Consider the following 24,663-nt stretch of genomic DNA (forward strand, 5'->3'; position numbering starts at 1 on the left):
TTAACATATAAAAAAACTTACTGGGGTCACTGGGGACCCAAAGGATAAATTACTGTAAGAAACAACAATCACAGCAAAATATTAAATTATTTCTTCTCTAAACATTATTATTTATGTAATAAAAAAATAACTTTGGCATGAGTGTTATCCGGGATGAGATGAACTATTGGAATCTGCATTCACATCTTTGACTTTTTTGACTATTAGCTATTTTGAGTTTTCTTTAGTCTTGAATTGAAATTATTGAGGCAGAACCGGGAAACAGTATAGGTTTTCCTAAAGAAAAGGTTTTGCAATGTAATTCTTCCAATCTGCCGCATAAAATCTGACTTAAAAAAGAGAAATGTAGTATATGGAAATTGTAAATTGGAGTTAATGGTTTACACATCTAAAGGCCTGCAGAACTCTGAATTCAACAGTAACAATTTACTGATATCAGAAAATTTAGCAAAACTAATAAAAAAGACCTGCTCTTATCAGTTTGAAATAAAAAAAAAAGATTGAGATGAAAGATAAAAGATTGAGATTGCCTTTAAAAATTAGACAGAAAGTCTATAAAATATAAAAAGGTATGTATTACTTTTGCTAAACCATCTAGGGGAACAGAATTAGTTATTATTTTTGACTTATATCACATTCAATTATCATCGTCTGTTTACTGATTGTATGTAAGGAAACTACATAATAAAGTAACACAAAATAAATGATAGGATCATTTAAAAAGGATGGATTTAGTCTTAACTTCTTTGGTGAATCATTTGAACAAAAGTGTTTTGTTTTGTTTTGTTCTGGTTTTTATCTCTCCACCTTCTGTGAATTTTTTTCAATCATGCTGCTCATTTGTTCAAAACCACATCTTTTTTCCATCCACCAATATATGACTCCACCAAAAAGTAGGAGTAAAACTTGTAGTAAGGCCTTTGTGAGGAAACACAGAGGTCTGTGGTTCAGTTAAAATCCACTATATGCTCAGTTAAATGCAAACAACCAAAATAAAGACGAGTCAGATGCATTCACCGAGATTTTCACCTAAAATCCAAGCTTCCTCTGCAATTATAGCCTGTTTAAACCTCCTTAAATTGATCTAAATCTAAGAGAAATGCTGCACCTTTGATGGCTGTATCTCCTGCCTGTCAGAAACCAGCACATTAGTTATTTCCACGTGAAACAAAAGTTGCAGAGCAGCTTCTCACTCACACTGACAGAGGGATCCCTTGCTGGGACCCCGACACCTCCACCACATTCAACGAGCCGCCGAGGATCCAGAGCAGGAGGAGGCAGCTGCTGCTGCTGCTGCTGCTGCCGCTGCACATGTGCGAGATCAGGATCCTCCAGTTCCCCAACATCATCCTCATCGTTTTAGAAAAATATATAATCTGTACAGTAAAATAATCCCGTCCGTCCCAGCAGCACCGTGCTGTGCTGGACTGACTGCTGGACCCCGGTGCACCGTCTCTAACAGCACGTAGACTACTGTATATGAGAGAGAGAGAGAGAGAGAGAGAGAGCGAGAGAGAGAGAGAGAGAGAGAGAGAGTGTCACCCCCCAGCCTCCATCCTTTCCTCCGTCTTTGTAAAGGGAAACCCCTCAGCCAGTCGACTCTCCGCTGCAACAACCACGGAGCTTTTTATTCTTATTCCTGGAAACGCTTTTGCAACGAAGCCCGAACAGGTTGAGGAGGTGAAGTGTGCAGAAAATGACCCCTGGAGTCATTTAGGGGGTTCCTTTGTTCAGTTTTCAGCTGAGGGGAGCAGCATAGACAGGTGTATCGCCCTCTGAGCTGAAGAGGACAAAACATTTCACCTGCAAAAGGCTCAAAATTAAAATAGTGAACTTCGGTGTCTCCTCTGCGACGCTCTCCTCTCTCGTGTCGGCTGTTGTAAAGTTGTTGCATTTTACGCTGACGCTGCATTATACTGCACACGCTTGATGTAACCTGTACGGTCTCCAGTCTCCATCCTACACACTCAAAAATCCCCGTGAAAGTGTGTGTTTTTCTCTAACTGAAATTTGACCATGTAGTGCATTACGCAATGCCATCTTTAGAGCACAAATGTTAAAAGAAAAAGCACAGACTAAGCTAAAGGCAGATTCCTGACATAAAATGGCTCTGTGGGCGATAATGAGACTGCAGATGTTTGATGAAGCTTCCGCACCGCCAGCAGCACAATACAAGAAGGAAGAAAAACAGTTTATGGTGGCAGTCATTTGGGTTTTTGAGACACTGAGTTGAGATAATGAAACAAAAACTACAAAAATGAGATAGCGACACACGTTAATAAGTAAATCTTTGAGCAAAATCTCCTGATAACTTTGCGCATTCGTCTATGATTGGCTGAAGTTTAGTAATTTATCACTTTGGCCAATGACGTCACTCAGCAGCAACTTTTCCAAATGGGCTCTTGACATTATTCCAGGAACTGAAGTGTAGTGACGTCAAGGAAGCCAGTTTCCACTGGTAAAAACACATGGTAAGTAATATGGTAAGAAATCAAAATTATGAGGAAAAAGTCGAAACTATTAGATATATCATTATATAATTTCTGCTTTTTCATTTTATAATTATTATCCGCCATGAAATTTCTTTTTCTTGGTATGATGGAAGTGCAGGGGCGGGAAGTAACTTACTACAAATACTTCGTTACTGTACTAATCTTTTTTTAAGGTGTCTTTACTTGAGTATTTATTTTTTGACACCTTTTTATTTTTATTGCCTACATTTTTACAAAATGTCTGCGTTATTTACTCCTTACATTTTCAAAACAGTCTCGTTACTTTACGTTTAATGCATTTGAAGGGATGTATTGATTACTTTTTACTTCGCACCATTGTTTTCTTAACATCAGGACCAATTTTAGGACCGAAATGGATGGAACAAAAACACATAAGTTGATTCTTTGGACTTACGTAACAAGACGAAAATAATGATGTAACAAGACGAAAATGACATAAGACTCAAATGATGTAATATGACATAACAAGACGAAAATATGATACAAAGAGATGGAAACAACGTAAAAGACAAAACGAAGTCAACATAACAAGAAAGACGTAAAAAGGAAACAGACAGAGGGAGACTCGAAGAAAAAGTGAGGTTCAGTTAGCTGTGCACAGAAACAGTCAGTATAAAAGTCTTTCAGTGGGCTTCTTTTTCTTTTTCTTTTTTTTTTGTTCTTTCTTTTTTTAAAACACAAGTATCTGTTCTACTTGAATAAATAATGTGCGTATTTTTTGCCACCTCTGTGGAAATGGGCTTCCATATGAATTAGTGAAGGAACAAGTCCTAACTCCTCATATATGACGACATAAAGTTTTGGGTTAGTGCGCCAAATTCATCAGTAGCCTACTTATTATAAAATAAGAGCGGAGCCACCACCGTCCGCTTCAAACTGCTGATTAGGAAGCGATAATGTTGTCAGCAGCAGGCGGGTTGATGCACCACCCCTCCACCCTCCTCCACCACAGGATCTGTGTTTCGACTTGAGGCTTTTATTAGTTTAGTAATTGCATCGTACATCAAAGTTGTGAGGAGCTCGTACTGTCTGGGACGTGCCGATAAGGTGCCTGCTGCATGTTGGATGACGGACAGTATCACCCGCTCTCTCACAGCACCGCCTCCCTCAATGCTTTAATTAACTATCGACGGCAAATAAAAAAAAAGCACTTCTCTGTCACGATACTGAAGAAACTCCTCTGGTTTTATTCACCTGTTACCTGCTTCCCTCGGGGTCTTTGCACCAGCCTTTACGCACCAGGATCCAAACCACGCTCTCCATTTGATTGGATTTCTTGCATAATGCCCTGACCTCCACCCACACAGTGCAGTAAGTCAAATAAACACATTAGTGAGTACAAGAGTATCTTGCTGCATTACCAGTGACTTGCAGTAGATATTTTTCTGCTTGTGTTGTTTTAATCTGCGCATTTGAATGAGTTCCAGCAGCTTCCAAAGTGAGCACATTTTAATGAGCCCCTCCAGACATCTTTTAAGGCCTATAAAAATACTCTTGTTTTTTTTTCTCACACAAAAATCTAGAATTTCGTTGAGTTCCCCTTCTTTTAAACATGCACAAGTTATGAATATGAAAATATTTTTCATTTACAAAGTTTACCTGCTGACACAAGATGTTTTCAACTCCAATAAAAAGTCCACTCTCAGTGTATGTGTGCTTGAGGTTCCAGTTTTCCACATCATGCTTGTGTGAGCTGCATACTGGATAGAGATGAAGGTGAAAACAGAAACACTGCACATACATCATTCAGCACAGTGGAGCTCAAACATCCAAGAGAAGGAACAATGAAAAGAACACATATTAAAACTACAATTTCAAGGAAGAATGTACACATAACGCACTGTTTATTTTACACATATCAACTGCAACTTGCATATTTGTACCATATATTAAATTTCTATTCCCTTGAACTAGAATGTGTTTATTTTTCTCGTGTTTTGTAGTTATTGTTGTTGCTGTTGTTGACGATGTGGCCCTTTTGTTTTGTGTGTTTAATGTAAACTCTTGCTGCACAGCAAATTTCCCTGAGGGGATGATAAAGATAACTGAACCAAACCGAACTGAGAAACAACTGAGTCTGCAGACACTTGCTTCAAGCCTCACAGGCCTTCAGGTGCTCTCCATGGTGCTGAAGTCGATGTGCAGTGCAGCATCTGTGTCTGTATGTTCTAATCTCACACTTAAAGGACCAGTATGTAGGATTTAATGGCATCTAGCAGTGGGCTTAGAAGATTGCAAAAACTTTGCTTCACTCTCCCCTTTCTAACACGCAGGAGAAACTTGTGAAAACGCAGAAGGCCCTCTTAGAGCCGGTGTTTAGTTTGTCCTTTCTGGGCTACTGAAGTAACATGACAGTGCAACCTGGCAACCTCCATGGAAGAGGATCCATGTCCTCTGAAAATATAAATGGTTCATTCTAAAGTGATTACACACTAATGAAAACACACCTGAATATGGATTTTACACTCCAGTTCTGCCATAGTCTGTTAACAGAGCTCCCTAAATCTTACATACTGTGCCTTTAATACATTCTGTATCAAGCCTCTCAGGACTGCAGGTGCTCTCCATGGTGCTGAATTTGATTTCCAGAGCAATATCTGTGTCTGTATGTTCTCATGACACCTTTAAAGTATCAGAAAACCAATCCCAACTTAAGATCAACTTAATAACGTTTATTTCTGTGGCTTTCAACGATACCACATAGATTTCATCAGGAAATGGAGTTGTCGTGGAGATGAACCTGTTGACATGCAAGCTCAGCAGCTTTTCTTAATCCGCTGTACTTTGAGGACTTCTTGTCCATGTTTGCTCAGTCTAAGTCCATGTTTCGCCTTGTAAACAATAATTTGACAAATCAAATCAAATTCTAGGTCCCCTTCTTAACTTTTTTTTTTTGAGCTTTCAACTGGAAAAATGTTGGATCGTTTAGTTGAACAAACAGATAATGTTCACACTTACAGAAGCACAACAGTGAGCCATGTGAACGTAAATAGGCCTCAGTTTTCAGAATTCCAGGTCCTTCATCATTTCAAATAAATCAAAATGACAGGCTTTGTTCTGGACATAAAGTTTTATAATCAGAGCCAGACTGCTGCTACTGAACTCTAAACCCAAACAGTTGTAATCTCTGTCTTGACTTGATTGGACATAAACCTCTTAGAAGGTGAAACACCGGGCACCTGTTGTCATGTTAAGTATGGGGGCTTAACCTCACCTTGTGCCCTCAGCTGTGGGGGATTTAGCCCACCTACAACAGTAAACTTATTCTCATCCAGTGAACTGTGACTACAGAAATATTATAGCCCACCTCAGTGTCCAGACGTGTATATTCTTCACTGGTAATATACTTGCACAGTTGTCATAGTCAAGTATGTGTGAGGCTCATATGCCTTATTATGTAAAATACAGTTTTTATATTATAATTAACCATGCAGCATTAAAATACTGTACTTCAGTCTTGACACTAAGCTACAAACATTAGAAGTGCACATGTAGAAGTACCTGTATCTGTTTTTGTTGTTATTATTATGTGCCTAACTCAGCATGAATCTGACTCAGTGTTTGATAACATGTTCAGTGGAGACTTATATACAGCACAATGCAGTGATCAGCTTAACCTGTTACTTCATCATTTTGGGAATACCAGTGGGGTTAAATGGGATCTCGCTGCAGGAACAGGTACTTGCCTTTCTGGATGAATCTTATCTTATTATATAATGCTGTCATTCATATGCAATACAGATTATGCTTATTGACTTAATTATAATACTGCAGGGAAGGGGCGAAGAGATACAGAGATGCATCAGAATTATTGATGTAACATTGTAGTCTGCATTGTTGTTTTGCAACTCATTGACTCATTAAATGACTGCAGTGTTGCAGTGTTGGTACAGGTCGGATGATCTCTAATAGGGTGGAAGTAGCCACTGTAGTTACATGTAACGGTGTTACGCAATTTAATTACAAAACTAGAAAAGGTCACTCAGTAGAGTGCAGATTCCCGTCAGGTAGCAGACGGTAAAGGACCTACTGCACTATACATGTGTGATTCCAGTGAATAATTTCCAGTGAGAAATAAAGCTGTCTTCATGTAGAGACTATCTTTACAGAGGAGGACAGAGGACTGATAGAGAGCTGTACATTATGATGTCACAGTAACACTGACCTTTGACCTCTTACATATAAAATATCATCACTTCATCATTTTATGTGATGACTTTTGACCTTTGGCCACCAAAATATACACAGTCTTTTGTGTCAAGTTTGAAGAATTTCCCTCTAGGCATTCTTGAGATATCACGGTCACAAGAACGGGATGACCTGAATGCTCATGGGAATAAAAACATGAAGGCATAAAAGTCTTTTGGTCAAGGTTTTCAAAATTTTTGAATCAAAGGGGTCCTTCAGCATACAGTCATAAATGGCCACAAAAAATTAGGACCATCAGTCCCATAGATTCAGTATTTAATGACATTTCACATGCAAAAGGTCAAAGAACAATTTCACCATGACATCATAATGTCCAGTCCACGTTCAGTCCTCTGTACTCCTCTGTTGTCTTAGTGAAGACAGCATTTTTCTCCCTGAAAAATTTTCACTGGAATCACACATATAAATATAGTGATAACTTCCATTTTGAAAAACAGTACACTTGATAACTTTTAATAAATTCTTTCAAAGTCTGTGCTATATACATTATATGAGTCTGGGCAGACATGGATGTAAACTGCAACTTCACTGGTTAATCCAGTTAAATTATCAATTATCAATTGATGATCAGTTTAACATCACTCCTGTGCCAAACTAAGCATTTCCCATCTAGCTGCATATGTCTTGTAATTATACAATTGTTGCATCTCATTTACAGAAGGTCAAATACTGACATTTTGGAAATGAGACTCAACAATCAATTATCTTACTGACCTGTGATTAACCAAAGTCTCCCATCATGGGTTAGATTTTCTAAAGCCTGAAAACAGATGCAAAGGAGGAGGAGCAGAAGTCTAGTTTTCTCTAAGACCACTTGAATTACATCATGCTTAAAGCTTATTATGGAACTTTTGCCCAATGATGCCAAAAATAAACTGCCTACCCCAGCTTTAATAATTCCACTGTGCACTGATGTTTTCCAGCAGGTTTAATTTCAGTCATTCCCCATGTTTGTATTGATAATGTAGGAAAACAATACAATCATGCTCATCACCATAGAATTTATATATAGTATTTCAAATTACCCATAAGTATGGTCTTTGTGTTCTCTGGTTGTGCCATGATATTACTTTTAGCTGTTGTCTCAGCTGCAGCTTGTCCACCACCTGTATCAAGAAGAGAGACACCATAGTTATTATCATAACTACATGATCGCTCTTATTTTCTTGCCAACGCTGATTTACCCGTTTAAACTCCCACTGACCCCTGGTTAGTTAAAGGAAGACAAGAAGGAGAGAGAAGGGAATATAATGTATGAAATGAGAGAAAGAACTAGAAAGAGATCAACAGCCCTCATCAGTCTTTTCTGTAGTTACTACATGTTGTGACACACCTCCTCTGAGCATTTCTCAGAAAGCTAAACCAGCAGTTGGTTTATCCCTCTGTGAGGTAGGAGAGCTCAGTGAGTTTGTCGTTTTTTGGGCACTTGTGGATTAATCCTGTTGAGGAGCACTGTGGAGTCATCCTGTTTAAGTGCCTTTTCAATCAAGCAAAAGGTTAAGGATCAAGGATCATCATTTGGAGGAATTACTGGAGGACTTATTCTTAGACTCGGGGCATCTAATCTCAGCTGTCACACTTGGGTAGTGAGAAATTGAACATCTAGTGGCTCCAGGACAAGAAGACACGATCTGACCACTTTTTAAAGCTCTGCATCCATGCAACCATCTGCTTTTTACCCAAATGCTTCCATCTACCTGGGCTCACATGGGGAGCCCCCTCTGTCACGCACTGGCTTCATCATCCTCTCCATCATTATGGCCTTTTTCACTGGTCCAGCCATCATCCTCAACGCTACAGTGATCATTGTGACTCTCATGCACAAGCAGCTGAGGCAGCCGCTCAACTACGCTCTGGTGAACATGGCTGTGGCCGACCTGGGCACGGCCATGACCGGAGGGGTGCTGGCTGTAGTCAACAACGCCCAGGGGTACTTCTCCCTGGGAAGAACAGGCTGCGTGATGGAGGGCTTTGCAGTGTCCTTGTTTGGTAAGTGAAAAGAGGAGCACAGTAAAGGTTATGTATAGTTTTAACTGTTCATATTATTACTGAATTACAGTACAAGATGAATATATTTTCCTATGTAAAATGAGGAGTCTTTTATTATTTTGTACCCAAATTTTTGGTGGAACTTTATTATAAAGTAACAAGCTGTACTTTATCACAAACTGATCAAAACTAGAAATAATATGTTTTTTATTTCACAGTTTTGGATTTCATTTATACGACTTTAATAGAAGGTAATTAGGGACAGATTACAACAGAACTGTACTGTAAACCAAAGTGAAATCACATTTCTGCTTCAGCCCCATTTCAAAAATCATATGTCAACCAGATCTATCAAGTAAATGCCCAATTATATAGGCAGAAGAAAATTTTGTGGATAGGTGACTGCACAGACTTATTGTATTCCTTTGGGCAGATAATTTTAGAATTGGATTTAATCAAAGAAGTAGGCTTCATTCTATAAGTAGCAGGTTTGTGATTTCACCACAGTTTGCTGTACAGTTTTCTTGTAATGTTTGCTAGATAACAGTAGGAAGCACAACACTTAAGTTTACAGTGCAGTTTCTTTGTAATGTGTCCCAAAATATCCTCTACTAAAGTTTAATAAGGGTCTAACAGTGAAAACAATACACTTTAGTTTACATTATGGTTCTGTTGTAATGTGTCATAAGTTGCCCTTTAATATGATTTAGTCTAATCAGGGTCTTATTAGGGTATAACTACTGAAATTTCTTTTTAATTTTTATTTATAGTATTTTGTCATTATACATTGAGAACGAAGGGAAACAAAGCGGTTTAGCAAACATTTAGTAGAATGGCACATTTTTTCACTGTTCACGTTATTTTCATGTAATCCTAGGCATTTTATTTCCATTTTCATGACACTGCTTCTCCCTGTCCACAGGCATCACGTCTCTGTGCACAGTTGCTCTGATCGCAGTAGAGAGGATGTTTGTTGTGTGTAAGCCGTTGGGGCAGATAACCTTCCAGAAGACACATGCGCTTGGAGGTATTGCCTTATCATGGCTGTGGTCTCTCACGTGGAACTTACCTCCCCTGTTCGGTTGGGGCAGGTACGAGCTGGAGGGTGTCGGGACGTCCTGTGCACCAGACTGGCACAACAGAGACCCTAATAATGTCTCCTACATCCTGGCTTACTTTGCAGTGTGCTTTGCTGCTCCTTTTGCCATCATCATAGCCTCCTACTCAAAGCTCTTATGGACATTACACCAGGTGAGTATATGTAAATTTGTGTAGCAAAACTTTTCTTCCTCTTTGCTCTCCCATTAATCAAATCAGACTTATCTTGTAACTCTTTGGAGGGAGCCGACCCTAAGTTGGGAACTACTGAACTAAAGTACCTCCTGTAACTGATTATTAAATTAATCTTTTTGTGCAACACATTTGTTTCATGCTCTACTGGAACTATGTTAAATTGCATTGTCCCTATGAAATAAATTCAAAATAAGAAATTTAAAGTTAGCTTCACCCCGTCTATCACTTTTTTCTACAGAATGAGTGCTTTTATTTTTTGTTTTTTTTTTAAAACATGTTATAGTGATAATACTTGTAATGGAGTATTTTTGCATAGTTGCATTGGTACTTTTAACTCATGAGTATTTCTTCCACCACTGATCACAGTATACAGATGTATAGTTTGCCTTTTTGCAAGCAGCCCTGGGTCATTTGTTAGTTTTCTGCTTTGTAGTTTACCATTTTTGATCACTGTGCGTACAGGGGACAGGAGACATAAGAAGAGATTAAGGGTTATGACATGCAACAGTGGTACCCCGTCAGTACTGAATCACAGACTTTGCAGTCTGAAGAAGCAGGCGTTCATATAAATGGCATGTTCTTAAAAACATGGAGGGATGCTGGTATCTCTAAAATACAAGATCTCTTTTTAGTTGTAACTTTTAAATCAGATTCACAACTGAACTCAACCTTCCTCAAAAACAATTTTTCCACTCTATACAATTGAGGAGTCCCATTCAATCTATACCAATATATAATCACGGTCATTGTTCAACCACTGAGAGCTTCTTCTCCAAGGAGGGAAATTCTAAGTTAATGTTTGTTAATGTTTCTACTATCAATATTAAACCATCTGGGGGGAAGATTTTAGGTTCCACGTGGAATGCAAAGGAAATTCCACTTTCTAAATCTACATTATTTTTTTAATGGGATTAGCCTCCAATTATTAATGTAGGCACAGACTTTGTGGTGTCGTGGTATGAATAGGCCGATGGACCCCTAACTACTTACATTCTGTGTTCCAGGTATCACAGCTGGCTTGTGTAGAAGGCGGTGCAGTAGCTAAATCAGAGATGAAGGTGGCATTCATGGTGATCCTGATGGTCCTGACATTTCTGATCAGTTGGTTGCCGTACGCTGGCCTGGCCATGCTGGTGGTCTACAACCCTGATGTGGAGATTCACCCTCTGGTGGGCACAGTGCCGGTTTATCTGGCCAAGAGCAGCACTGTGTACAATCCTGTCATCTATATCTACCTCAACAAACAGGTACTGTGATACCACATACACACAATGATTGAATTTAGGCAGATATAATGAACAAATTGTAGGGAAAAGCTTGTTTCTTGGCTGTTTTGGGATGTTAGCACCATCTAGTGGTGGTGATAGATCTTAGGACAGATTTTCAGTACAGGAATGTGTGTCTCTGTAGTAACTGTGGTGTAAGACAAAAAAAATCAGCTGACTACATTTTAATGCAACAATAATCCTGAATGTTTTTCAGTAAATATTGTCATTTTATACACATATTTTAAAATGCCTTCTTGATCAAATTTCTTTATTGATATTTTTTAAGACTTATGAAAAACAAAACATTGTATGTACATTATTGTTTATTAAAAAGTAGTTTGACTCCCCTAAAACACTTTACTTTAACCACCTCTTACACAGCTTTATCCATATTTAATTAATGGTGTATAACACAATATAATGCAGTTGTAAGTAGCTATAAGGACATTTTAAGTGTTTATTAATGTACAGCATTTGTCAACAAGTGTAGCTTCTCCAGGGCCTGACCAGTGCTGGATTTTTGGAACTGATGCCAATACTGATATTAAGAAGTAAAAAAAAAATTCACCTCAGCACTGAAACAGTGAGCTTTTTCTTGGTATTTTTTTTTTTTTTAATAATCAGCCTATGAATAGTAGAAACACAAATAGAACAACTTGAACTAAGAAAATTATCAAATATATAAGAAATGGTAGCTATAAAAGTAACAAATGAAAAACTAAAAAAAAAATGTTCCATAAAAAATAAATAAATAAATAAATAAATAAATAAAATAAAATAATAATAATAACAACAGACAACATTTACACCAATACCAGTGTGACTGATATAGATGTACTAGGCCAATATCAGGCCAATAATATTGGCTGACCACTATATTGATCTGGCTCTAAACTTAAAAAGATGTATTATATGGGATTTATTTTTGTATGCAGAATAATTCACATTTTATTGACTGCTGACTGTTGTCTGAATGTTAATACATAAAAAAGAGACAGGATATCTTGTCTTGGCTGAATATTTTCTAGACTGGCTCATTTTGTGTTCTACAGTTTCGTAAATATGCCGTCCCCTTCCTGCTGTGTGGGACGGAGCGTTTTCTGGAGGATGAAGTATCTGAGACAACGGTGGAGTCAGCCAACAAAGTGTCACCTGCCTGAAATGTACACACTCCTACAGCAATCCATTAAAAAATCCTTCTGCCTCAAATGTGTGTATTCAGTTTTGTCACCTGTGACACCATCAGTGAAACAGTGTTTGAATGTTTGTGAGATGTTTTGTGATTTTAAAGCAGACGGGGTTTCTTTAGTGTTATGGATAATTCAAATAAATGAGTAAAACAGTAATTCAGCGTAAGTTTATTCAATGATGATCAATAGAAAATAATATATCAGTATCGATTCAAATAAAGTCAAGGCCAAAATAAAATGAAAAATACAAAAAAATGTATTGATACAAAACCCAGAAGGTTATAGTAAAGCGTTTGCTACTAAGAGAAATGATGTTTACTGAATAAAAACATTAAGGAGCAAATATCAAGACTTTCAAGTAGAGAACATTACCATGGGTCTTTCCATACTTTTGTACATATTTTACATTATCTTCTATTTTAATACAGCTTTCATAACATTAATAGTTGTAATAGTAATTATAATCATAACAATATGAAGAAAACTAAGAGAAACGTTCAAATCAATATGTGCTTCTCTGTAAACTGGTACTTTAACCATTTCATTTTTTTCCTGACCCGCGAACAGAGAAACAGTGCACCTTGAAAATATTTTTTAATACTCTTTCATTCCCAGCATTGTAAGGTGAGGTGTAAATGACAAATATAGATTCCACTAAACCATACACACAGTCACAAAAAGTACAAAATTGTCTCACCTTAATACACAAATCTGTTTAGAAAAAGGAGAAACAAAAGCACTATACAGTTACTTGTGCAAAGACAAACAGCTATGTGCTAATATTTAAATACCATTGGTATAGACTGAACCAAATCATTATTTTCTTTTTCTCAGGAATCCCTGACATGAGGTAAAAGTAAGTTCTTTTCATCTTTAGTTTAACACAACTTTTAAAAGTGTTTACAAAATAATGCATATCTTCAGTTCATCAGTACTGTAATTGCTACGAATAGTACAATGTGCCTGTTATGTGCATTGGTCCTTTTATATGACGATAAATCAACAAAAGGACTAGAACACATTTTTTACTCACAAACAATTCAAAGAGCCCTTTCAATGTGCACACAAAATGGAAAACCTACATTTTCATGACAGTATTCGGTTGAATTAGAGTACAGTACGCACTCGCCTACAAATCAAACACTCATGAACAACAGATCACATTAACCCTAAATATCCTTGGTGCTAATTCAAACTCGTCATGGTAATGCCTGAAAAAGCCCACTTTAGTTTATTTAATCCCTTATCCACACTGAAATAGACTGATAAATTGATAAAAAGATATTTTGTTGTCTTGTGTTCCAACTTGTGGGCTTCAGTTGCTCCTTTTTATGCATCCAGGGTGAGTTTTTCCCTCCTAGATTCATTAATAAACATGATTAGGGGAAAAACACAAAGTCCAGGTTCAATCCTACCTAATCTCTTCCAAAGACTCCACTGTGGGACACACTGTGTGACAGACAGGTAAGCTGAGACAATGATATGTTGTCACCGTTGCCTAACGAGGTATACTGTATGCAGGAACCAGGCAGGCTGAGAGAGAAAAGGGGCGGGGGGTTCGTATTGCTTAGCCTCTCTCCAGCATCCTGACACCAGGACACCCTCTGTCCTTCCACCTACAAACACCGACACGTTGGACTGTTTCTGACCTTTGGATGTGTGCATGTGTCTCCTGCCACCTCACACACTACATGAAGGCTAAGATGTGATTGCCAAGATTCAGTACAAAGGTTTAATGGAATTACACCATGATCAACAAAGAGTTATGTCATGGAAAATCCCAGCACAAGCTATGAGAAGTATGAATATATCCCTGTTATTACCATCTATCAGTTTTTCTTTCTTTTCAGCAGCAAAAAGGCATTTCAGTAGGGGCTGACAAAACCTAGGTTTGACTCTGAAACCAACTAAAAAAGCAGCATTGTTAATGCACTATGCATTTTAAATTCTTGTGCATGCCCTGCACAAAATATGCAAACAAATGTGTTTGTCACATCTGTATAAAATTTCAGCACTGGATCCTTGAGGCTTGCCTTCTAAAAATGCTCCTTTAAAGGGGGCTTAATCTTATGCAACTGGTGTTGGTGTAATGAAGTAACACGTGTACCTCTATGCTAAGAAATCAAAGCCATTTGCATATCTTGTGCAGTAGTGTTGTCACACAAGCAGAACCTCTTAAAAATGTTGTTTTATAGGCAAAATAAAGGGTGCATATTAGCAAAAAAATAAAAGGCAAATGAATATCAGAATATCGTCCCTAATAAAATAATGCAAGTCTGCTTTTTATAGCATAACAGGAGTCACAAGGGTCCATATTGCTGATCTTTTAAATGATACATAATTACAAAATATAGAATATCTCTTTACAAAGTTTCTTTTGTTATATAATACAATTTACAGCATATCAACTATGAAATATTAATCAGGCTATTCTAAAAGTTTAAAATAACCTGCCTGCTAGTGCATTTATCACAAATGCTTTTGTCGCTTCAAAAGTACATATCTCAAGTTGAATGATGCTATAAGTAGGACAGATAGTTCCTGCATAATCTGGTACAACTCTACTGGTGCTCTTCACTTTTTGACTCAGCTGTAGCGATCAATAAACGCTCTGTTCTAACAACAAAGGGATCAGGTTCGACTAAAGACTACGGGAGGAGATATGCCTTTCTATGCTTGCATTGAAAACTTGCATGATATGCCAAACCTTAATAAAGTGACCGAGGTAATGACATCGTACATCTGATTGTCATCACCCTTAGAGACCCGCCCTCCAGAGTATCTCCCACCTCTGCCAATTGGTCCATCTTTCACTGGCATCAATGTCCTCATCTATGATTGGCTGCAGGCTGAACCGAGGCCTGTGACCAGAGGGTGCAGTCAGTCCCTCTGTGCTCAGCAGGGATGTTATCTGGCTCTGTGCTGTCACCTCCTTCGCTGGCAGGTGGAGAACAATTAAATGAACAGGACTTATGTGTCTCTCTTCTTTATGCCTTTTCTCTTCAATGTAAAAGGCACTTCTTTTGGTCAGAGCCAACAGATGCATTTCATTTTTTTTTTAATTTTCACTGATTTTTAGTCTGATAAAGTTCTAATTTGCAGATTTCTCCAGCCACTGCTATAAAGTCGTGATGCAGATCATCTCATCTGCCAGGTCCTCCTCGTAAGGAGCTCTCGGTTCTGTCTCTGGCTCCTCGTCACTGTAGCTGGCTGCCGTGTCCTGCAGTTCATAGTCCCTTGGAGTCAGAATGGGGAACACATTGACCCCGTTGACGCCTGGGGCCATCCCTCCGTTCAGCAAGTGACTGGCTGCGCTCTCCATCTCATCTATCGTCATCTCACATGCATCTGCTATCTCGTGCTTTGTGGCAGCGACGAACTTGGGGTCCTTTGCGTATCTCCCAAGCCCTTCTGATATCAAAACCTGGTTGACAGAATGTGAGAAAAAATATGTTACGGTGTATCTCTGCATTCTTGTTTCACTTATCTTGCTTGTCACATTTTGTTTTGCAGCATGAATCTAAAAAGGTGCCAGTGAGAGAAAAGTATTTGGCAGTATTGGGGGTAACTGCAAGATCTACCGTTGCCTGCACCAGTCACCAGAGGAGACTCCGAGGGTGTGCTTTCTGCATTTAACAAAAAGGGCAGCCAAATCATTGTGCTTTGCATTTTATTACTGGCTGTGGAAATCGCACACACAACTGTATTCTGTATGCCACTGCTAAACAGTCATCTCTGTATGTCTGCAGGCTCTCTCATTGGTTGTTTTTTATATATAAATCTATTCTTGGCCTGGTTCCTTCTTATCTGTCTACACACATGTGTAGACACATACTCCCATAATATTCTAGAAATGCTGGTCCAGAGAGTGAGAACAGACTCAGCAAATATGCTACTCCTTCATCCTGGAATAATTTATAGAAGGATCTGAAATGGCTGAGCTGATCACTGCAGGGCAATTTAGTTTTTCAATGTGATCGTGCCAAAGTTTTTACTGAAATCGTTTAAGAAATCGTACCTGCATCATAATTGTTTTGTCGTTGACCTTGTATTCAATATTAATTGGATACTGTGGTTTCACTCATTTGTTGTGTGACAGTTTTATATGTCTGTTTGTATTGTTGCAGCTTGTAGTGTCTGTCTGTTTCAGACAGATATTTTAGTCAGGTAACTGTTCAGTACCATCAGGATTTATCATCAAAAAAGTTTTATATCAGTCGGCACTTCACACACGATCCCCCTCTCTCCCTCCTCTCTGCTGTCTCTCTCTAGTTCTTCATAGTTATGATAAATCAACGGGGAGTAATTAAGTATTTAAAAGTACACAAATGGCACTTGGAGCAAAAAAAAAAAAAAAAAAATCACACACCACCAAAGTGTACAGTAATATTATGTTTCATGGCCATAAAAAGTTTTTAAATCAAGTCAGCACATCTGTCCATATTCACATGCTCTCTCCCTCCCTCACTCTCTGCTGCGAGTATTTTTTTTTTTTTACCTGCTTACAGGTGGAGCTAAAGCTCAATCACACTTGCTCCTCACATCCATGCCTTTTTTTTATTCCATTGAATTCTCCCCAAACACGAACTGCAGCTGCAGATAAAGAAGCCCTGGTCCTCACTCACGTTCGGAGTGCGAGCGTCAAGTCAGTTTGACATGTGTCAAGATGCTTCCAGTGCGTGTTCTGCCATTTAGAACAATGGGTGCACTTCAAAACACGAGCGTCAGATGCCTTTAGTACGTTTTGGCCTTAAGGCTTGGAAATATTGTCAAAGGAATCAAATATCTGACAAAAATGTTTTGAAAAACTTTGTGTCCAGCATTATAATCACCACTTTAAGAGTAAATTGGAGACAACATTGGTTGGGTGAGTGTATGTGATTTTAAAAGCTGCAGTTTGTTATAGTTTGTATTCAAGTATATGTTTTGAAAAGCCTATACTTTTATAACATTCAACAACACTAGCATTTTATCAGGCACATCTCTTCTCTCCCTACATCCCAACCAAGCCCCAAACTCACCGCTTCCACAAGGCTGGTGGCACTGCCCCTCTTCTGGTGGTACTGGTTGTGGTACTCAGGTGGCACCTGCAGATGGACGGGCGAATACGTCCTCTGGGAGAAATCGGGGTCGTCTGTGTACCAGGAGCTTTTGCGCACCGACACTTGGCTGCTAGCAGCGCTCTCCCTGTGTGGGTGGTCCACGCGGATGAGAGGGGTGTAGTAGGGCGACTGGTCTTTACTGGCCGGTGTGGCAGGGGGAGTGGCCCAGGAGCGGGTGGAGCGGGTCGGGGAGAGGCGGTGGGCTCTGCTGGAGTCCAGGCCTGCTACAGCCATAACCTGAAGGGTCAGGAGAGACAGATGATACAAAGTTGATACACAGCTGTACAGGCAGTACAGTTCTACTACTCCACTACTAACTACAACTGCTACTGCTACTCCAGGGGGATGCATGCACAAATATTAGAGGGAAATGAAAAGTCTGTTTCAATTTAGAGACCGAGGGAAGTAACAGAATAATGTGACACAGTGTTCAAGACAATGTAAGCGAGCAAAAAGTATAGATGAGACGTGTCTGTGTTACCTGGTGCTGCATAAGGTGCAGTGGTAGAGCAGTACGCTGATGTGGAAGCTCGTCCTGGCTACTTTGTCTGCGCAGACACTCAAAGTTGAAGGATGGCCTCCTGTTACCTGAAGTGAGTCAGGAGTGGACCAGTGAGTGACCGCATGCAGGAAACTTTGACAGCATGCAACGCAGCAAAACACTCAAGGAATATGAAAGTGGGTGAGTGGATAAATCATACAGTGAGTGCAAAGTGGCTTCTCATTGCAGCAAGCACTCAAGGCACTGAAACTAATATTTGTGTTTCTTCTTAGTTATATGCTGTCATACAACCTATGCTAGCTACATGAAATGAGAAATACATTTAATTTTTGAAGTGCATTCAATAGAGTGATGAAAAAGAAAACTGTTTTGTGGCATATTCTATTGAGACATGCATATGTAACAGTCCACAGCTGGGCTACAGCCTAAAAATAATCAGCCAAGTACATAATGTGTCATTATCTAAATGTTGATATGTCATCATATTTGCTCATATTCTGTTTAATTAAGATTTACTCTGAGTGCTGGCAATTATATTTTAATTGTGTGTGCAGTGGGGTACAAATCCCTGGAAGGAAGGAGGGGACATGTCCACCCCACCTTCTAAAAAACATGAAGTTGTCCCTGCCAATAAATTATTTATAAATAAATTGTGTAATTGAAAATATTTATCTAATAGAAGCCAACTCCTCTTTTGAAATAATTCACACATAAACAATGTGCACGATGACAAAACACTGGCCAGGCCAGGCAATATGTGCACTGTGTGTCTGTGGCAAACACTTCATCACGGGTTAGTTAATGATGCTACTGAGTAAATGAGGTGTGTTGATTGTGTCTGTAGGTCAAAGCACATCAGAAAACAGTATTTGTGACGATGTGAAGTTTTTACTTTGAAAAAATACGGCACTACCATAAAACATCTGCTTTTATTTTGGAGGTTTAACAGTCTGTCCACCTGAAAGACCACTGGTAGTAAAGGGCATTTCAATGTGAAAAATTCACATAAATTAAGCTGACCTATGTTCTAATAATGAATCATATAAAAACCAGAAAGTAAAACCAGAAGTGGAACTAAATCCGAGCTGTTTTCTCCTTCTCTCTGCTCCTTGTAAAAGTTCTCTTAATAAGCACAAACTGCAATCAATATAGAGTCAGCAGCTACACCCCTCTGTGCTCCGCTTCACTACTCCTCTGCAAAAAGTAAGTCCAGGGCAAAATGTCACCACTGTCCTCAACTAAATTATGAGACCTGAGCCCTTGTGTGTGCATGAAGGATAAGAACCAACTGTCAACTATGCATGGAGTAAGGAGCAAATGTTTAAATTTGTCATGACTTCTCATGTTATGTGGCCTCTGCGAGATATTTTTGCATTTTACAGTATATTACTTGGAAAATTGTGAGTAGACACATATAAGGTAAACTGAAGAGTTCACTTGCAAAAACAGATAAAAAAAACTTTCTTAAAATTAAAAAACAAGACCAGTTTGACTGATATTTCCCTGGAAAGCACAAAACATGACTAGGAATCTAAATAAAAAACAGACATATGTGTTTTTGCAACTTATACTGCATGATACACCAAGGTAAGATACCTTGAGGCGTGGCAGGAAGCAGCCGTCTCTTTGGTGACCTCCGTGAATCGCGGTAGAGAGGCTGCTCGTCATCGTCATAGTAACTGTCTGGGTGATGGTAACCTTTGGGAGTCTCATACTCTGTATCACTGTTCTGATACCTGTCAACATATAGAAAAAAGATCTTCATGTGTTTCCTACTCTGAGCAGGATACAGGTGCATATTAATTCTGCTACATGAGCTCAAAATGCAGTCAGTGGTTATACCTGTCCCCTGACAGCATACTGTCGTCTTCATAAAACTCCTCCCCACTGTAATACTCCCCAGAGAAGCGGTCTTCATCAAACTCCTCCTCCCTGCGGATGGTCGGGTGGCGTCCATCTCTCCCATGGGACCTGATGAGAGGTCAGGGCACAGGGGTCATACTGTGCACGATGCTGCTGTTCAGAGGGGTTACTGGAATAGGGCCATGCACTGCCATGCAGACGCAAGCCTCCAGGGGGCAGCAATGCGACTGACCACCCTCATGATACGCATTAACCACAGCCAAACCAAGACAACAGGCAGCATGTTTTGGGCTGAAGAGTATCACTCTGTCATCTAAACATCCCATCCACTGTGTGGTCCTTCGTTAGACTGATTAAAACACAGATCGCTTCTGCTTAGAAATCGTGAAGTGAATTAAACTAGTGGAGACTAGTGGTGCGATTTTTAATAACATTCTCATACACTTTCCATGTTTTCAAAGAATCTGGGTCCTTCTTCAAAGCAAGCACGTCACTTTGACACATGCATAAAGCAGGGCTGTTCTCAGCGATATGCTGGCCACTAACATTTGCATTACTTCTCCTTTTACTTTAAAGCATCAACACAACTGCATCATAACAGAGGCAGCTGATAACCTGACTAAATAACTGGCCAGCATATAGCACTTCATAACACTGACTGAGCAAGGATGCAACCATTCACTGATCCAAAAAACCAAGTCAAAATGAGACAAACATGAAAATAAAATCCTTCTTTTGCTGTTGAGACATACTGCTGGAGCCAAACCTAGAAAAACAACATACCTAACATAGGTCTCATAGTAGCGCCTTCTGTCCCAAGAAAGCAGAGGGATGGTTGAGAGAAAGCATTTGGTTAGGAAGGAGAAAGGGAGGAGAGAACACAGAGAAAAGGGCGGAGAGAGTGTGACACATATATATCATACAGTATATGAATCATATACAGCATTCTCATATATATGCATGAGGAGGAGAGAGTGTGATGGCAGACGTTGACTCCAGTGTTGGTGGACAATTCTATTTTCTATTTTACAGATAAGAGCCAAACTAAAAATCATTTCTCTTTAGTAAAGTGGCAGCAATGAAATTGTCCCCCAAATTTATTGGGCACAAGAGAAAAACCAGACCCAACACTGGAGCAGCTGACTAAACAGAGCATGGTGAATCAGGAGATAAGTGTACAATTGGTCACTTATGAAATTAACTGTCAGCATGAGAGTAGGCTCGTGATCCATTATGGAGTGAAGGGTTCATGATAAAGGTTTGTGAAATGAGAAGGTTTGATAAGAAGCTGGGTCCTGTTAGTGGGAAAAAAAAATACTTATGCAAAAGATTATGTCCACAGAGCTTCTCTCTACTACAAGCACTTAAGGCAAAGAAACTAATACCATTTTTTTGTTGTTTCCTCAGTTATTTGCTATCATACAGCCCAAGATAGCTGGATTAAAAGAGAACATTTTTTAAATCTATCTATTCTAATTTCAGCCTAACACTTACAGAGAAATCATTAATCCATATCTAGATATCTTGAAACTCCTAAAACTGCCATCACATGTTAGCTAATATGAAGCTGTAGATTCATATTAAGAATACCATACATATATTAGCGTGGTATCAGTCTTATCATCTAACTCTTGGCAAATGTCAGACTAAATGTTAGACAAGTTCTATAAGAAGGAGTCAAATTGTTTATCATAATCCATAGCTGGGTACTTTGAACTCTTAACACTGTCTGTCACATGTTATCATTGATGTCATCACAAGTATAATAAGTTATTGTTAGAAGACCTTCCTAATTAGGAAAAACAGAAATGTAACATATTAATTAATGAGCTTTAGAGGTGCTTTTAGGTGGACTTAATTACCTTTTAACAGAGCCAGGCTGGCTATTTCCCCCTGGTTGCAGTCTTAATGCTAGGCTAGGCTAACAGTTTCCTGGCTGTAGCATCATATTTAGGCTACCATACAGACTTCTTATCTCTCACCAACTCTTGGCAAAAAAAGTGAACCTATTTCCCAAAATGTCAGACGAATTCTATAAGAGGAGGTCAAATAGAATGTTTATCATAATCCATATCTAGATAATTTTTCTGTCAAATGCTGCCCTATGAAGTATTTTCGATTTATTATTTTAAGTTATCTCTTAACTATTTATCTCTTCATGTAAATTATGAGAAAGCCTTGCTCAGGAAGACTGGAGACAGTGGTAATCAGATAGTCTCTAATGTAACAAGATATATAATGAGTTAATTAATGGCTTTCAGATGTACTTTTAGGTGTTCGTATCAAGGTTTGTAGCAGGCAACTGGACTTGAGAGAGTTCTTGAATAGAACTCTATCAAGTCCAGTTGCCTGCTACAAAGCTTGATACGAATACCATGACATGGATGACTGAGAATATTCACAGACACCTACTTTTAGGTGGACTTTATTACCTACTGTCAGAGCTTGGCTAACCTTTTCCCTGTTTCCTGTTTTTATGCTAAGCTAGGCTAACCATCTCCTTGCTGTGGGTTCATATCTTCAGTACGCACATGAGTGGTATCTATCTTCTCATCAAACTCCCTGCAAAAAAGTAAATAAGCCTAGTTCCCAAAATGACTAATTCTATGAGAAAAAGAAAAATTCGATGTTTTTAGTTAAAAGACACAAGAACGATCTTCAACAAATTATATAATTTTACCATAGAGAAACTCGTGGCATATTGGACTTCAGAAATAGAAGGGATTTCTTTCTTTCATCATTGTTTGCGTTAAATTTTTGACCCTGCTGTCATTTATTAAACTAATTGTAACATGAATTTGTCATTACTGCCCTACAGATCTGGCATGTCTGTTCTACAAATAATTTCTCTCCGCATGAATGTGCAGTCTTGACCGAGTGATATATCTTGCTTTCAGTGTTAAAGCTAAAAACAACTTGCTCTACAAAAAAAAATCTGTCATCACTGTGTTGGAAATACCTTGATGTGATGTCACTTTACATGTTAAGTTCATATGTATTATCTAAATTTGACAGGATCAGGGACAAGAACACACCACAAAACCAAATGTGCTCAGAGATCTCACTCTACATCTATTATTTGAACCATTTCTGCAGCAGATCAACAGGCTGATAATCAGCATGTAGATACCTTTGACCTTGGGGTGTCCGCGGCTTGTCGTAGTCGTAGTAGGTGCTGCGGAGACCCGGGTAGCCATTGGGAGGCGCGTGTTCATAGTAACGATGGTGTCCTCCATTGGGCAGACTGGACACGTTGGCATTGTTGAGGTTGATGTTGGTGGATTTGGGAGACTTGCCATAGGAGTTGTGATGGCGGTGGTGATGGTGGTGGTGGTGATGATGGTGATTGGGGTGGGACATGGCGTTGGCTCGAGACAGGCGTCCCACCGGCTGCTCCATGTGGGCATAATGAGGAGGTGGCTGCACCTGTAGAGGCCGCTGTGTGGCGTTGGTCTGATGGCCGTTGGATCGCCGATGACCACCGTTCATGAGATGGTTACCAAAGAGTCCACCGTTACGCTGTGGAGGAACGCTCAAAGTAAAACCACCAGAGCTTCTACTTCATACAAGGCAGCAGAACAAATGTGCTATTGATGTTAAGTTTTCTTTTCAGAAATTAGATGAGCAAAAAGAAGTTCAGAAGCTGATTTCATGGCACATGATGAGAGCAAAATGAATGCATTGTTTGTAGTTTGTTTGAATTGAAATGGAAGAAAAACAAAAGAAGCCAAAATGAACAAAAAGCTACGTGTAGTAGCAATATATAGATAGAGATAGTACATATACTTCATATTTAGCTGATTAATATTTCATTTACTTTTACTTTAGCTTTTTTTTATATGTACATTACCATGTAAAACACCAATAAGCAACTTTACATGTACAATATTTAAATTTTAGCCACAAACATTCCTCCTGTCATGTAAAATTAAATCAGTTACCCTATAAATTTCCTCGTCTTCCTCTGGAATAAAGTCTACTAGCTCGTCATCTTGCAGATCACATGATATCGCTCGGCGAATTTCGGGCCCGATATCATGCAGCGTGCGAAGGCCAGCCTGTAACCATGACAACAAGAGGACTAAACGCTACAGCGGGGACCTTCATCTCACAACTCAACAGAAGGAAATCTGACATCAGCACAGTCACAACCACCACACACACTGGGCATACACACACCTGTGTTGGAGTAATGCACCTGACATTTACAGTACTGACAGACTGTGGGAGATGAGAACACGCAGACAGACAGATGTGCTCTCTTGAATGCAACCTGCTGGGGGAACTACTTAGCGGAAATATCTTGTGCAGCATCCAGCTGTGCTTTGTCTCACATATGCTGGAGTGAATGCGATAAATTATTATTTTCCATCCTTTCCTTCCCTTTGTAGGTGTACTTAACCAAATTGGCACAAAAGATACACAAAAATGTCATTGTAAATGAACTAAAAGCTGGTCATGTTCACTATCTGACAAAGATATATGAGGATTTTTGCTGCCATCAAATGGGGTCATGTTTACCGTGTTTACGAGAGTAATCCATATGAATGTCCCCCTCTTGTGGTATTCATGACCTCTCAGTTGTGTTTGGTGATGTTCTCAGAAATGGCGGAGGCAATAAACTTAATTTTTCAGTGGATGGCAAGTTAATATATGTATACAATTTCAGTCATATATGTTTTCTTAGTGATTTTATAAAAAATAAAATGGGAAAATACTGATATTCTCAGCATC

The 24,663-nt window shown here is 39.0% G+C and overlaps 3 protein-coding genes across 4 annotated transcripts in view; 1 reads left to right on the top strand and 2 right to left on the bottom strand.

The window, feature by feature from the left end:
* LOC146331716 (voltage-dependent calcium channel subunit alpha-2/delta-3-like) overlaps positions 1-1,502 on the bottom strand; it is a 47,601-nt gene extending 46,099 nt beyond the window's left edge. Inside the window, exon 1 of one of the 2 annotated variants that reach the window (XR_014771788.1) lies at positions 1,198-1,502. Coding sequence is in view for 1 of the 2 variants with exons in the window: in XM_084734716.1 (XP_084590842.1) it covers positions 1,198-1,355 (158 nt within the window). In the remaining variant the exon portion in view is untranslated. The remainder of the gene's footprint in view (positions 1-1,197) is intronic. The other variant, XM_084734716.1, reaches the window with a different exon arrangement.
* Positions 1,503-8,163: 6,661 nt separating this feature from the next.
* Positions 8,164-12,476, top strand: LOC146331717 (parapinopsin-like). Its single transcript, XM_084734732.1, has 4 exons — positions 8,164-8,711; positions 9,634-9,962; positions 11,009-11,251; positions 12,325-12,476. The coding sequence occupies exons 1-4, from the start codon at positions 8,381-8,383 to the stop codon at positions 12,430-12,432; spliced, it is 1,011 nt and encodes a 336-aa protein (XP_084590858.1). The 5' UTR covers positions 8,164-8,380; the 3' UTR covers positions 12,433-12,476.
* Positions 12,477-12,614: 138 nt separating this feature from the next.
* cacna1da (calcium channel, voltage-dependent, L type, alpha 1D subunit, a) overlaps positions 12,615-24,663 on the bottom strand; it is a 94,001-nt gene continuing 81,952 nt past the window's right edge. The window contains exons 42-49 of the mRNA XM_084734743.1: positions 23,871-23,987; positions 23,060-23,448; positions 20,713-20,739; positions 19,909-20,037; positions 19,663-19,802; positions 18,046-18,152; positions 17,484-17,801; positions 12,615-15,886 (exon numbers count right to left, since the gene is read on the bottom strand). Coding sequence (XP_084590869.1) covers positions 15,581-15,886; positions 17,484-17,801; positions 18,046-18,152; positions 19,663-19,802; positions 19,909-20,037; positions 20,713-20,739; positions 23,060-23,448; positions 23,871-23,987 — 1,533 coding nt within the window. The 3' untranslated portion in view covers positions 12,615-15,580. The remainder of the gene's footprint in view (positions 15,887-17,483; positions 17,802-18,045; positions 18,153-19,662; positions 19,803-19,908; positions 20,038-20,712; positions 20,740-23,059; positions 23,449-23,870; positions 23,988-24,663) is intronic.

Source organism: Lutjanus erythropterus, chromosome 2 (genome assembly GCF_056507025.1).
Source record: "Lutjanus erythropterus isolate fLutEry1 chromosome 2, fLutEry1.hap2, whole genome shotgun sequence".
Taxonomy (NCBI): Eukaryota; Metazoa; Chordata; class Actinopteri; order Lutjaniformes; family Lutjanidae; genus Lutjanus; species Lutjanus erythropterus.